Source organism: Crocodylus siamensis, chromosome 3 (genome assembly GCF_052110815.1).
Source record: "Crocodylus siamensis isolate JL-2025a chromosome 3, ASM5211081v1, whole genome shotgun sequence".
In the NCBI taxonomy this organism is placed as follows: Eukaryota; Metazoa; Chordata; order Crocodylia; family Crocodylidae; genus Crocodylus; species Crocodylus siamensis.
The window spans coordinates 258,126,773-258,141,305 of NC_143397.1; the positions used below are offsets into that span (position 1 = coordinate 258,126,773).

General features: G+C 49.3%; 2 protein-coding genes across 3 annotated transcripts in view; one reads left to right on the top strand and one right to left on the bottom strand.

Moving 5' to 3' along the window:
• TOP1MT (DNA topoisomerase I mitochondrial) overlaps window positions 1–2,482 on the bottom strand; it is a 47,529-nt gene extending 45,047 nt beyond the window's left edge. The window contains exons 1-2 of the mRNA XM_090040758.1: window positions 2,379–2,482; window positions 505–589 (exon numbers count right to left, since the gene is read on the bottom strand). Of these exons, the coding sequence (XP_089896884.1) occupies window positions 505–589; window positions 2,379–2,482 (189 nt within the window). The remainder of the gene's footprint in view (window positions 1–504; window positions 590–2,378) is intronic.
• A 7,479-nt stretch (window positions 2,483–9,961) lies between these two features.
• RHPN1 (rhophilin Rho GTPase binding protein 1) overlaps window positions 9,962–14,533 on the top strand; it is a 56,803-nt gene continuing 52,231 nt past the window's right edge. The window contains exon 1 of one of the 2 annotated variants that reach the window (XM_090040763.1): window positions 9,962–10,118. In XM_090040763.1, coding sequence (XP_089896889.1) covers window positions 10,032–10,118 — 87 coding nt within the window. In that variant the 5' untranslated portion in view covers window positions 9,962–10,031. The remainder of the gene's footprint in view (window positions 10,119–14,533) is intronic. The other variant, XM_090040761.1, reaches the window with a different exon arrangement.

A 14,533-nucleotide genomic window follows, 5' to 3' on the forward strand; every position in this document is an offset into this window, starting at 1 on the left:
AAACTTCCAAGGATGGAGATTTCACCATCTTTCTAGGCAGCCTATTTCAAGGCTTCACCACCCTTAGAGTCAAACTCCTAATCCCCAACTTCAGTTTCCCCTGCTGCAATTTGAGGCTGGTGCTCCTTGCCCCGTCCCCTGGAGCCACATAAAATAGCCTCTCTCGGTCCTCTCCATCATCACCTTTCAGGTATCTGCAGGCTTATCAAAACCCCCCTCAGTCTCCTCTTCTCCAGGCTAAATAATCCCAGGTCTCCCAGACCTCTAAATCACTGTGTTTCCTCCTGTGGCAGTGCGGGGAAGGGAAGTGCAGTTATCCCCATCTCATCTAGGGACGGGATCCTCTGCATGACTTTCCCAGGGGAAGAAATAACCTTTTGCCTCTAAAATGAGCAGCAAGACACAACACTGCCAGGGGCTGTAATCATTCTGTTTGTGGCTGCTGCTTCTCCCATCAAAGGGACAGTGATCAGTTTTTCCCCTTAAAACCCAATGCACTCTTACCCAATTGCTTTGCTGAGTTTCTTCCTGCTCCCTGCTCCCAGCCTTTGCTTTCGGCGGCTTCTGCTCCGAGTCGCTTTTTATTTTCCTTGAGGAAGAAAAACACATCCATGACTGAGGAGACCCGACCCAAAGCAGCCAGTGGGACTCCTTGAGCTACGCTGGGAAAAAAAAAAAGCCATCCTTTCCCCACTAGTTAATGCCTTTCATTTGTACTGGGTAAGATGCTTTCCCAAGAATTGAAACACCACCTGTTCCAGTCCATACTGATGCCTTTAAAACTCACCTGTGGCTATTCCTACAGCCGAATAGAGCCTCTGGTGAGAGACATCACAGCCTTGCGGTATTTGTGGAAGGACCAGCACTGAAATAACAGTCGCACTCATTTGTTTGCCATAAAAATCCTCCGGAGCTGCCATCATCTCTGACTTGACTCCAGAGAGAAGCAGCAGCAAAACCAGCTACGGCGTGCATCAAGTGCAGCCGCTAATCCGTGCTAACTTCCCGTGTTTAGCGTGCTAACTGTCCATGTGCACGTGCTTGTCCCTTTAGGCAATATAGCTCAGTTTGTGATGAACGTGGAGCCACATGAACCACAAAGAGGGCTGTCTTTGTGGGTTTGCGGGGAAGTTACTGTGCAGTAAGCTTGGGTGCATATGGACAGGGCCCTTGCTTCTAGTGGATGCTCTTCAGTCATGAAGAGTGCCTTGGTGCATGGCAGCTTACTCCACTTGGAAAGCTATTTCCACTGCATCTCTGGATTGGGCCCTGCCAGGACCATCTGATGACAGGACAGGACACTGTCCGGGTTTGGGAGCCTGGAAAGTATCCGAGCAGTGCTGGCATTAATGAATTAATAATGTAGAGACTCTCCTGGGACAAAGTAGGCAGTCGCCCCCAGACTTAAAGGAAATGATTCAAGGTGCCAGAGCCTGCAGCTTTTGAGCTGTTTTAGCAAGATGCCTCAGGAGAAGGCTTTCTAGCTAAAATACCTGCCTGATCCCATCACTGAAGCGCACAAGCCTCTCACCAGCCTTAGTCTCCACTGCAAGGGAGAGAAGGGCTCTTAGTGCTAAGTCCTAGGAAGAATAAGGCCCAGATCCAGAAAGGGATACAGGAGGCTGAATTTCACCTTGGCCCTGTGCTCCTGAAACATCCCACCCAGTCACCCAGCCCTGGAGATACCCCACCTCCATACCCAGCTTATACTTTTCACTGTAAAGATGCCTCAAATCACAAGTCTGAGCATGCTTGGAGCAGCCCTTGTCCTGACAGGTGAGCCCTTCATTGCTCACTCCTCTCTACACCCAACCAGGTACCAGAAACAAGCAGCATGGTCCAGCAGGCGTTCAGACCACCGACAGGATCAGGGCCACATAAAAGGCAGCTGTGGGCTCCAGTTTGGCGGATAGTAATGACAGTAGCAGTGGGGTTGGTAGCAATAGCAGGCTCCTGTCCCCACCTGATCAATGCACTTGCTCAGGATGGAGAAGACCAGGGTTCAAATCCCTACTCTGCCTAAGAGAGCTCTCCCTCACCAAGAGGACAGCCCAAACCCAAGGGCTCTAGGTTATTCTGGGTGCAGACATGATCCATCCCTCTTGCAAAACCCGTGCTAACGGGCAGGAGCCAACGCAAGGTTTGCTGGGCCGGTGAGACCACAAGGACCTGGCCCTGCAGTCTAGCGGTTAGGGCAGCAACCTGGGAAGAGGCAATGAAGCTGGGACTCGGAGCCACATGGCATCTCTTATATAAAACTTTGACATGACAAACCTCTGTACCAGCAAACAGCCAATGCCCACAGGCCTCTCGCCAGCCATTCAATGAGTGCATTAGGTATGAAGTGACCGCATATCATTGCTGACCGAAGTACCCACCTGCTCACGCCGTCCTTTGTCTTCATCAACCATGATACCTCCAGATCAGTTTTCTTAGGGCTCCCCATAGCCCTTTTGCCTCCAGACTCCTCTTTATCGCTCATTGTGCAAATTCACATCTGCAAACCAAAAGGCTGCATCAACCCACGTGCAAGAGAGAAGCATCCTAATAATACCACCAGACCCGGGTCCCCACCGAAATCCAGATAGCTCCACGTTGCTGTTGTGCAACGCCAAAAGGCAGCAAGTCTAGGCAAGGAGCAACTGCAACATGAGATGCTTCACCACTTTTCCTGTTAAATCACAAGCTAAATGCATTTATATCTTCCAGTGCTAGATGGCACAAGAAAAGGGTGGTGGGGAAAAGACATCTCTGTATGAGCCAGGAATATCAGGGACTAACAGACACTGCAATTTCCTAACGAAGAAAACTTTTTTGGTGAACAAGACTATTTCGGACCAAGTCATCCAATCAGTGGATGCAAAACTCGCACATTTTATTTTATTTTTTTTTATCTGTATCCTAATTGTATCTACAGGCTTGAACAAAATTGGATTTCTGGGTATGTCAGCTGGATAAACACAAACCGTGAAGTTTAGCATATAACGTGCATTTCCCCCACTGAAAAAGGAGGCCCAAAATTAGGATGCATCCTTCAACTCAAGTTGCAGCAAGAGAGGTCGAGATTGGATATTAGGAAAAACTCTCACGAGGAGGGTAGTAAAACACTGGAACAGGTTACCCAGAGAGGGGGTACAATCTCCACCTTTGGAGGTTTTTAAGACCTGGCTTAACAAAGCCTCGGCTGGGATGATGTAGCTGGGGCTGGGGCTGCTTGGAGCAGGGGGTGGACTAGATGTGACCTCCTGAGCTCCCTTCACACCCTCATTTTCTACGAGTCTATGATACAGCAAAGCTACCTAACGTAATATCATTGCAATCATTGTCCTAAAAGTTGATCAATATACAATCACATTCTTTTTGAGGGAAGAAGAAACCTCTCTCTCAATTTTAGCCTTTTCAGAGATTTCATAGATATTAGGGCTAGCAGGGACCTCGCAAGATCATCGGGTCCAGACTGGAGAGGTACACCATCAAGTACAGTTACGAGAGACAGTTTCCGTGCTAAAAGATTCATGATCTACATATGCAACACAGACAAAGGACAACAGAGGGAACCAAAGCATTTAAAGCAGCAGGGACTTGCCCAATAAATAAATATATAAACAGCAGCTCACCAGTATAGGTGGGAACAGAGCCCAGATCTCTCATGCTCTCAGTTAACACCTTGCCCATGAGGTCAGGGGACCACCATGCTGGATAAAGACCCCTCACCCATTCCTGTGGCCAGGGGCAGCCTCCTATAGGGCTCAGCACCTTCCTACCCTCAAAATGCAAAGGCATGGTGCTTTGGAGGGGCTAATTAACTCCGCCAAGGTAATGAGCAGTGCTACCTCCACTTCGGACCTAGCATGCATGGACTGAGCTCATACGTCCCTGCAGCCTGTCTGGCAAGAAGACCGCAAGAGAAGTACCCGGATAAGCAAGTAGATTATCTGCGGGGCAGTAAACGGACTACGCGGGAAGCTGCAGGAGGAGGCTGGATGTGGGCTCCGAGAGGCTGGGTGCCTCCACTACCTGGGCTGCATGAACTCCAACTAGACAAGAACATATCAAGAGTAAATTGGATGCTTATCTTGCTGGGATCCCATGACCCCAGCTGACTTCCTGCCCTTTGGGCAGGGGGCTGGACTCGATGATCTCCCGAGGTCCCTTCCAGCCCTCATGTCTGTGAAATCTATGAAATATCAACCGGGCTGAATGTCAGCACCCTCCAATGGACTAAAATTGGAGAGGGGTGGTAAAGAGAGGGCAGATGGGCAGGAACACATCCCAGTGGGGTTATCATTCAGTGAAACAGATACTTGGCAAGCACTTCACGGCATTAATGCCCCAAACCCCAAGCCAACCTGCAAAGAGAAAAGCCAATAAAAAGCATCCGCGAACTCTGAGCCTGCCAGAGCAGAATGGGAGTTGGGGGGTATGCAATTTTAGACACCAGCAGTCAGATTTTTGGGAGAGATTCTTGCATGCTGGGGGTGTTTGGACATCCGGCCCTTATCCAGGTAAGGACTTAGGAGCTGAGCTGGCTTTTAAAGCCCTGCCAGCAGTGTTCACTGACTTCTCACAGCCCCAGCTCCACACAAAACAGATGCTCAGCATTGCAAGTCACCAGGCAAGCTCAAATCCCCAAGGAAAATCAATATGGAGCTGGAAGAAAACCTAGGCCGAGCCCCAAGATAACCTTTTATGCATAAACCAAAATATATCAAGGAGTGGAGAAGGTCTACATAGTGGGCTTACATTTACAACATTTCTTTGCAATTTTACCATCGTGCAAGCCTACAGCGTTAACATTTATTGCACTTGCGAAGAGCATTGGCGAATGCTGGCAACGGCCAAAAAATACGATGCAATGAGAAATGGGGCAGTCTGGTAGATGTAGCCAAACCTTATCTTTCCTTCTACAGCTGAAAGCATCCCTCAACATGAATTAAAAAAATAAATACAATCAAGCCATAAGGGATTCAAACCCTACAACCACATTTGTGGAATACATTGCAACCCAACCAAACACAACCTAAGTAGCAACCAAAGCCATCCCTGGTGGTTTCCTTAAATCAGCCACTTTTTGCAGGACCTGGGCGCTTTCAGCAAGAGAAATCCAAGTCCTAACTAGGGGACTTGCAAACTCTTGGAGATCATGAAACATGGGCTCTTATCCAAGCACCTCCGCAAGCTTGTACTGGAATAGGCCCAAACACCAGTGGGCATTTGCTGCTGGGAGATCTCAAGGAGCTCACCTGGACCGGGCTGCACCCAGCTAGATGATGCCTGAAGTCCTTGCAAACTGCTCTCCTGCCTTCTCTCTAGAAGCACTGCCCCCCTTCCAAGGGGGGTATTTGAAGACCTGCTGATGACCCCTGATTGGAGGACCAGGTGCCCATGGTGCATTCTGGGAAATGCAGTCTTCAACTGGAAGTCAAATCCCTAGGGGGGCGTGGAAAAAAAAAAAAAGCTGTAACTCTTGGGGGAAAAAGTCTCCCCTATAAAAAGGAACCTCCATTTATTTTATCAACATTATTTTTTTAACCACTCATGGCCTGGATGGAGCACTTCTTTCTAAGGCAGGAGATGTAAGTGCACCCTTGTCTCCTTAAGCTTTTCATAGCCTCAAGTGTGCAGCAGAAAGGAGGAAGCTGGTATTTCCCTGAGCCACTGGCATTTGGGGGATGTCTGTGACCATGTAGACAGGCAAGGGAAACACCTGGGGGCTACGAACATGGGCTGCTCCTGGATATTGGGCCCCGGGGAATGGGCTTTTCTGTTCATCCCTTCTGGGAGCTCTGGCCTCATTGCCATGACTGCCCAGAAGTTGAGCCTGGGGAAAAATATGCTTGAGAGCAAATTAGCGTGGGTTGGTGCATCTGTTTGCTTAAAACCCTCAACCAAAGCTATGCCCACTTCCTCCGTATTATTATCTCACCTACTTGCAGCTTGTCTCTACTTTCTTTTCTAGCAAAAAAGTTGAAGCAGCTTTAGATGCACAAAATGCTGTTTCCTTTCTAGGAACAGGTGGGGTAAGAAGGGATGGCCTCAGGTTTGCAAAGCAGCTTTGATTGCGAAGGGGCAGTAGAGTAGGCTGAGGAGCACAGGGAAGTCCCCAAAACCTTCTAGAAAAAATGCAAGCAGGCATTTCTGGGGAGGGCAGCAGTAAGGGTGGCGTGCCCCAGCAATACAGGTGAGCTCCAAGCTGCGCTAATCCTTGCAATGCCCCGGGGGGGTTTCTGAAGCACAAGCCTTGGACTTGCAACCCCAAGCTCGCTCTGGGTGAAGAGCAGTTCAGGGCTCAAACCAGTGCCTTGTGGGAGGCTGTGCAATTGCTGTGGGCAGGTGGGCATTGATCCCTGTTACCCTTCACCTTAGATTTACCATCTTTTCTGTGAACTGAGCTCTCTTACCTGGCAGCAGGCAATGCATTCCCTTCCTGTCCCAGGGCCCTGCTCTGGGGCTGGCTGCAATCAAGCCCTCCTGGGGCTGGTAGAAAGCACCTGGAAAACTTCAGATGCACAGAAAAAGCCTGGATCAGCCACTTTGGGAAGGACCCCGGCTTCTAGAGCTAGGGTTATTCTGCTGCTGCCCTTCAAGTTCATGACCAAGCTGCTCTTGACTGGGTGGGGGGATGATAACAGGAGACACAAGGACAGCTTATTCTAAGGTCTCCTTGTGCAGAGTTAAGCACCGTAGCTACACTCCTGATAGATAGGGACAGCCCCCTCACAGATCTGCTTGAACCTGGTGACACCTGGTTTGCAAAATAGGCCTTCCTGAGTGAGTGAAATAGCTCCCACCTGCAGCTAGGAAGGTAAAGGGCGGGTGAGGACGTGGTGTCTGGGTTAGTTAATGTTTATGCCAGCTCCCTACCATGGGTTAAAGCAGGGCAATTGAAAAGCCAAAGGGTCTAGGTCTTGCCTTGCTTGTTCCTCTTCTATTGTGTTATGCTTCAACTCACACGTAGGTGAATCTGACCCTGTCCTCCCCCATCTCTGGAAATACTGGTCTGGATCTCCCTTTATTACTATGGAGTGAACCGGCTGAGAGGCAGGACTGTGGGACTGGACCCTCCAGGAAGGATCCTTCCAAGGCCAAACTGGATTTCACTGGTGTGAGTCTCATGGGAACATAACCCTGAGCCGAGCCCCGGACCCCCATATCCTGGCACTGAAACTAATTAAGAACTAGCTGCTCTGGGGGGGGGTTAACAATAGAAATAATTTATGCCTAGCTCTTATTACATAGCACTCTTCCTTCTGAGCTCTCCAAGGAGGTCAGCCCGTGTTGGGAGGGAAGCAGCTGATTGCATGTAAGGCCCATCTGTTGCAAGCCATCCTTGCTCTGCCTGCAATTTGGTGAATGCAATAAGGTCCCACTCCTTGCCGCACATCCGACCCCCAACGGTGCTGAAAAGCCAAGGGGAGCGAAGCATGCCTGTTGCCCAGCCCTATCGCAGCCCAAGCAAAGGGTCCTGCTCCGTGCTGTTGCTAAGAGCTTGAGCGGCATTGATCTAAATCAGCCTTAATGTGACTTCAAGGTGGGCAGAAACCCAAGCTGGAGCAGCAGCCTGCGTCCATTGGGGCCATGCAGAGGAAGTGACGTTTCGTGCAGGTTTGGGCAGGAAATTTGGGGGTAACTTTTCCTTATTGTGCTCTGCTATACCAAGAGTTATTGCTGAACATGTTAGACCCCCTCCTTGCCAAGGCAAGGGGACCTGGTGTCATCCCAAATACAAAGAGCATCTTTGTTCCTCCATGACAATCACTCCTTTTGGATTAAGAAATCCAAACTCAAGTGGGATCTCCTCTTCAAACATTCTGCATTAATCCTCCCTCAAGGGGTAGCAAAAGAGCTCCTGTCCCAAAAAGAGCCATATAGTGGAAACTGATAGTTACCTACTACCATGCTTTCTTGCTGCAAACACGAGGTGAAATTTTTCCATCCTGTTTTGTGCAAGCCAACAGCCAGGGACCATTTTTTATACATGCCAAGGATTTTATATACAGAAAGCTGGAACTGGACACTGGAATGTACATATTAGGTTGCAATTTAAATAGTCCTGGGGAATTTCTCACCTGGATTGTCAATGCCAGGCAGCTAAACCTGTGCCCTAAGGAAACTGTAGGATCTATGGATCCCTGCAAAAGGCTAGGAGTCAGTAGATTTGTATGATATGCACAATATAACCTCAAAAGGCACAAAAATCTTGGATGAGGAGTGGTGTATAGATAAAACGGAAGTGGGGCCGATTTAAGAGCGCTGCATGTGTAATCTCTGGGTTTTTATCTTGTGCATTGTGTTTGCACACTTAACTATGCTAATAGTGCATGGCACCCTAAGAAGGACCTCAAGGCACCACAGGATGCTCTGGCCTCCCAGTTGAGCAGTGCCATGCTCATGAAATGGCAGCGTTTGGGAGCCTGGTTCACGTTCTCACTGCCTCGCTGTCCTGCGTGTTGGCAGGTTGTACGGTCTGTGCAATCTTAGAAATTGTATTTCCCAACTCCCCAGTGCCTTTTTTGGCAGCTTGATTCCTTTTCACGGCATGTGCTGATGTCCCAGGGTGGCTCTTTTGGGGTTTTTTGAGAGTGCCTGAAAGAGATTTAAATTCCAGGCCCTCTGTGACTTAACAGGACTGTGCAGAAGCAGCAAGATCGGAACAGGTTTGGCCCGCCCCTGTGCCCAGGGGAAGCCTGGCTTCTGGGAAGGGAGGCAGGGCGCCAGGAGAGCATTGCTTCACAGCTTGCAGCCAGACCCTGGGAAAAGGGAGCTGGTGGGGGGGCCCAGCCCAGGCATGGCTCTGTGGAAGCAGAGTGCAGTGGTACTGCAAGGGCCCAGCTGTCGCATGGGGGTGGGTGCATGCGTATGCAGTGCTCCAGGTGTTGCATAGAGGCTGGGAAAGCAAGGGTTGCATGGGGGAGGTGCAGGGAATGCAGTGCTGCAGGTGTGTGTTGCATGGGGGAAGTGTGTGGGGGGGGGGGGGGAGTGCAGTGTTCCAGATGTGTGTTGCATGGGGGAAGGAGGGATGCAGAGCTCCAGATGTGTGTTGCATGGGGGAGGTGGGGGGATGCGGTGTTCCAAGTGTTGCATGGAGGCGGGGGGAATGCAGTGCTCCAGGTGTGGTGCATGGTGGCCCGGGGGGGGGGGATGCAGTGCTCCAGGTGTTGCATGGAGGGGGGGAGAATGCGGTGCCCCAAGTGTTGCACAGGGGTAGGGGACAATGCAGTGCCCAGATGTTGCGGGAGGGGCAACTGCAGTGTTCCTGATGTCTTGCATGGGGCGGGGGGGGGGGGGTGCAGCCCTCCAGGTGTGTTGCGGGTGGGGGGAGCACAGAGAGGCGCGCGGGACGCCCCTCCCCCCCCCGTTACGTCCTCGGCGTTCTTAGCCCTGCCGTTGCCAGGGGCGACAGCGCCCCGCCCCCAGCCGCACGAAGGGGGCGGGGAGAGTGAGAGGGAGAAGGAGCGGCTTGTCGGCCCCGCCCCACTCCCGTCCGCGGGCTCCTATTGGGCGGCGGCGCTGTCACTCGGTGGCTTCCTTGCAACCCATTGGCCGGGGCGCTCCCCCCTGCTCTTTCCCGCCCCCGGGGGCTGCCCGGGAGTCTCCCCCTGGCGCGGCGAGGAGCGGGCGCGCGGTACCGGCGCTGCTGCGGGGGTGCAGGGACCCCTGGGGGGGCAAGGAGTTTAGGGCTGAGGGTAGAGGGGCAGCCCTTGGGGGAGCAAAAACCTGAGGGGGGAGGGGCAGGCTCTGAGGAGGGGGCAAAAACCTGAAGAGGGGGCAGGGACCCCTGAGGTGGGAGGGGCAGCCCTGGGGGGGAGAGGGACAAGGAGTTTAGGGCTGAGGGGAGAGGGGCAGCCCTTGGGGGAGCAAAATCCTGAGGGAGGAGGGGCAGGCTCTGAGGAGGGGGCAAAAACCTGAAGAGGGGGCAGGGACACCAGGGGGAAAGGACTTTAGGGCTGAGGGGGGAGGGGCAGCTGCCCCTGCAGACTGTGAGGGGGGGGTCCCAGCTCCCGAGGGGTGTGGGGGAGAGCGCCCCAGCCATGCTGATCGCAGAGGAGGAGGAGGAGAGCCGGGGTGCGGGGGGTCACCTCGTGCGCCAGCCCCCGGAGATGGGCAGCGTCCGGAAGGTGAGGGGCGCCGCGGGCATTGGGGGGGCGGGGGCATTGGTTCCAGATGTTGCGTGGGGGGAAGATGGGACCCCTAAAAAGTGGCCTGGAGGCAGCAGCGTCTCCCCACCCCAGGGAAATACTCTTCTTTCTCTGTAAGGAGCGAGGTGCCGTGTTTGTAGATATTTTATGCTAGCAAAACGGGCCAGCGGGTTCATTGCACGCGTGGTCTCCCTGTGCTGACCCACCCGTGCGGCCAGGGAAGATCCTGCCCGTCGGCTGAAAAGCAGCAGGGGATATTTAGGGTAGCGACAAGAGTTGACGCTGTAAATGGAATTGGTTTTTTTCTAGCGTCTCTAGTGTGTGGTATAAAGCAATTGGGACTTGTAGTAGAGGCGATTATCTTTTATAAGACCATCTAGTTTTTTTGCAAAAAAAAAAAAAATTATTTCCAAAAATCTAGTTGTTCTCGTAAAAGATAATTGCCTCGAGCATGAGTCCTGATTGCTTTTTCCTCGATATGGCTGCAGCATGGATACTTTGCTGGTTGTATTGCATTTAAACTGCTAGTTGTAAAACCATGTCTTATTAGTGAGATGCCGGCTTTCAAAACTTCTGTGGAGGGCTTGGCCTGTTTGCTGTGATTTTTCTGAGGGTTTCTGCTTGCTAATGTGATGGAAATCATGGCAGCGTTTAAGTTTTAATATCCGCAGACAGCTCTGCCTTAACGTTGGCTGAAGTCCCATGAAAGTTTGTCTCGCCTGAAGAAAGGGCTGTTGGGGTGGAGCAGTAAACATTGCTACCTAAAAAGCAATCGAATCCAGAGTCATGTATACTAATGTTTTTGCTGTTCGCAGGGTTGGCCTTAGGGTCGTTGGGGCCCTGGGTCAGAGAGTCCTTTGGGGCCCCTGGGAGGTATGTACTCAGGAAAATATTAACCCACCACAGCTGTGTCGTCTATTTATCCAATATTAAAAAGATCCACGAGTGTTTTAAAATGCAAATCAAGTCGCTTTCTTGCAAAAACTTCACTCTGAAAAAAGCTTGGGGCCCCAGACAGTTGCCCAGTTTGACCTCCCCTAAGGTTGCTACTGGGTATCCTGATTTCATTTAAAGGGAGGCTGCAGAGTTGAACTTTACAACCCAAGATGATTCATCTACAGCAGTGGGGGCCATCCTTTTTCAGCAGATGTGCTGCACATCATCCGCTTGCTCTCCTCTGCCCAGTTGACTGTTCCCTGCCTGCCACTTGCTGCTTACACCCTCCTCCATCCGTTTCGTGCCACTTGTGGCATGCATGTAGCCTCTCGGCCCTCCCCGATCTAGTGTATTTATAAGGATGCGCAGAAGAGCGAGAGTCTTCCTGTTAACTTTGTATGTATTGTCACTCTTTCCCTAGGGTGAGCCATCAGCTACCCATTGTGGTTGCGTGAATTGTGTCGAGTAGCGACAGGAGAGCAAACAACATTTTTCATAGGAAAATATGGTTGCAAAGCTAAACACATTGACATCAGGACTTGTTAGGGGGAGGTCAGAGTGTGGGATGCAGCCCTTGGAATAGCTTAAAAGTAAAATAAAACTGACTAGATTCAAGCTGAGCCACTGCTCTTTTAAAGAAGAATTAATAGCCTTTTTACTGAACAGCTCACGTGCGTTCAAGTGTGGATGCAGTTGCTATGGCTCGACTGTTTTGTGGAGAAGAATTTCCATCATTACAGTAGCAGTTATCTTTTGCTCAGGATAACATTTTGTAACTGAGGCTTGGATGCACCTGTTTCCTACCGGTGCGCGGATTTGGCTTCCTGCCTTGGCTTTTATGACAGGCCGGCAGCGCTTCATATGCCACCGGCTGTTTTGTTTTTAGCGTGTTTGCAGGCTTTGGGTTTGGGTTTTACAGGTTGGCAAATGTGGAGTCTTTAAAAACACTCATTTCTCCTTTCATTCAGCAGCAGGAGTATTTTGGGGAGAGTTTACAGCCGTAAGTCTGTTCATTTTAATGGAAGGCAATGTGGTGAAACTGTATTATCAACAGGTTTCTAGACGGTGTAGCGCAGGTGTCTGAGCAAGTAACATGCTTCAGGCTTTGCTCTCCTTGTCCATCTCCATTTTAACTTTTTAATTTCCTGTAGCCATGAGAAATGGCAGAGGGTCTTGTGGGCAATGTTATCTGGAAACCAGGGGCCACTAGTGTATTAGATCAGTACTGGGAATGATGTCTGCCTAGCACATGTTATAGTATGATGTGACGGTGGCTTTCTCCATGTAAATAGACCAGAGAAAATATCACACCTGCATGATTTGCCTATATCCACAGGCTGCAACACTTTCCCAATGCTGGTTCTTCCATAAGGAGATCCTGTAGGGCTAGAAATCACCAGCAACTCTCATAAGCATTACAGATCATACAGGAAGCTTTAAAATCTGTGTCATGCAATAACATGAAATATAGAAGTTGAAGGAAGAGGCAAAAATCAGTAAAAACAGGCTGGTCGGTTTCTAATCCATTTCACTTGCTTGTTCTCCTTCCGTATCAATGGTACCTGGATGGCAAATGTAGTCAAAGATAAATCCCAATCAAAGTAAGCCTGTTTCCATTGATATATTAAGCCTCAGTGATCTGTTTTTTATGATAAATTCTCCACTTTGGTTTTAAAGCATCTGACAGTTTACTTTTTAAAATAAAAGAACATCATATTTTAGTAAGGTTTAATTATTGCTTATATTGCAATTAGTAGCCTGCTTGCCGTCTGTTAGATTTTGCACGTAGGACCCCATTCAAAAGCATTTCTGTTTGGGATGGAACTTAAGCACATGCTAAATTTTAAGCATATCTTAATTACCCCAGATACCCTGAGTAGTGAATAAGTTTTCTGTCAAGTGCATTCCTGAACTGGAGCCATGTTACACATTTGTTGCACAGCCTTTTCGGGATAAGAACCCAAGCTAGCAAGTTCAGGGTCTTGTCTGAGGTCACTTGCACTGATCCAGCTGGCTGGTTGGGACTATAGACTTGTGTTCATAGCAGCAATACCTTTGTACTGCAGCAAGTAACTTTGTCAGCGTTTCCAGTTTCAGCCCCCTGTAAATCATTAAAAAGGGGCATATCTTCTGTTTTTGCATAGCATGCTCTGTGCTGAAGTTGGGTCTGGATAAGTGAAGCAGATGTTTGTATTTTAAAATGAATGTCTGTTCCAGGTGCAAGTTGAACAAAGAAATGCAGGACACTTGTTCTAGAACAGTGGTTAGAGTTAAGGCACCTCTGGGGAAAATACCACCTCCTTGTTTTCATTATTTTTTTTGACTACAGAAAAATAGTAGAGCAGTGCTTCTGTTGCAGAGAATTTGGGAAGACCCCAGCAAGGAAGAATGTTTTCAATGCTCTGCATTTCTATTTGAAATCTCTGGATTTATCTTGTAATTCATGTCTGCATGCCTAACACGTGCCTTGGCATCCTGGTTGAGAATCGCTCTTCTAGATTCCCTAGAGTGGTCGTTCTCAACTGGTGGGCTAGGACCAGTCTGACTATAAGTTACCCATTACTATTGGCCTAGGCTAGAGTCAAGCTTTGCAGTTCAGGGGTGAAACATCGTAGTCATGCTATCGCTTTATCTCTCCATAATACCGACGCTGTCATATAGAGCTACCACTTTTGTGGCCTTCTTGGAAATAGGTAGGCTTTACTTGCAATGAGACTCAGACTAAAATGAGTCATAGAGAACCAGGCGCATTTGTCCTGGATTTTTATCCAGGTAGCATATTTTGCCTGGAGCAATTAATTTCTGTGGTTGATCAGCACGATGAAGGGAATATGACAATACAAGTGAAGGGGCTACTGGTTAAAATCACTCTAGACTGCTAAAATTGAGCTTTTGCCTCACATTGCCTGGTGGCAAAGCTTGGGCAATAAGAATGCTTTAATTGGTCTTTTCTCTATTTTTGATGTACAGCAGCCTGTTTTTGCTAAATAAGCCTTACAAAATGCTCTCTGAAAAAATGCCTAGGCAGCAGCTTGTGCCAGTTAAATCAATCTGTGGTACTGAAAATGTCTAACAAAGAGAGGAAAGTTAACTGAAGCCAAGTTTATTTTGCAACACATTACTTAAATACAAGTTCCTCAGCTCCAGCCTGTGTGCAGTTACACAGATCCTCGCCCAATACAGGGAGGAGTGATAGAAACAGCACAGAGAAGTGTTGCAACAAGTCTGCTGCGTTGCCTGTTTCTGGGCATAATTGCTGATATTAAAAATGATACTTTTTGTGGCTGTGATGATGTCACAAGGGATTGAAATCAATAAGTTCCCAGAGCCAGTGATAGGTCTTTTTTGGAGATATCCTGTACTGTTGTTGCATGTGTTGTCATGGGAACTTGGGTTATGACCTCAAATAGGGAATAAAATCTCGGGAGTAGCTAAAATTCTGTTTTTCATGTACTTAG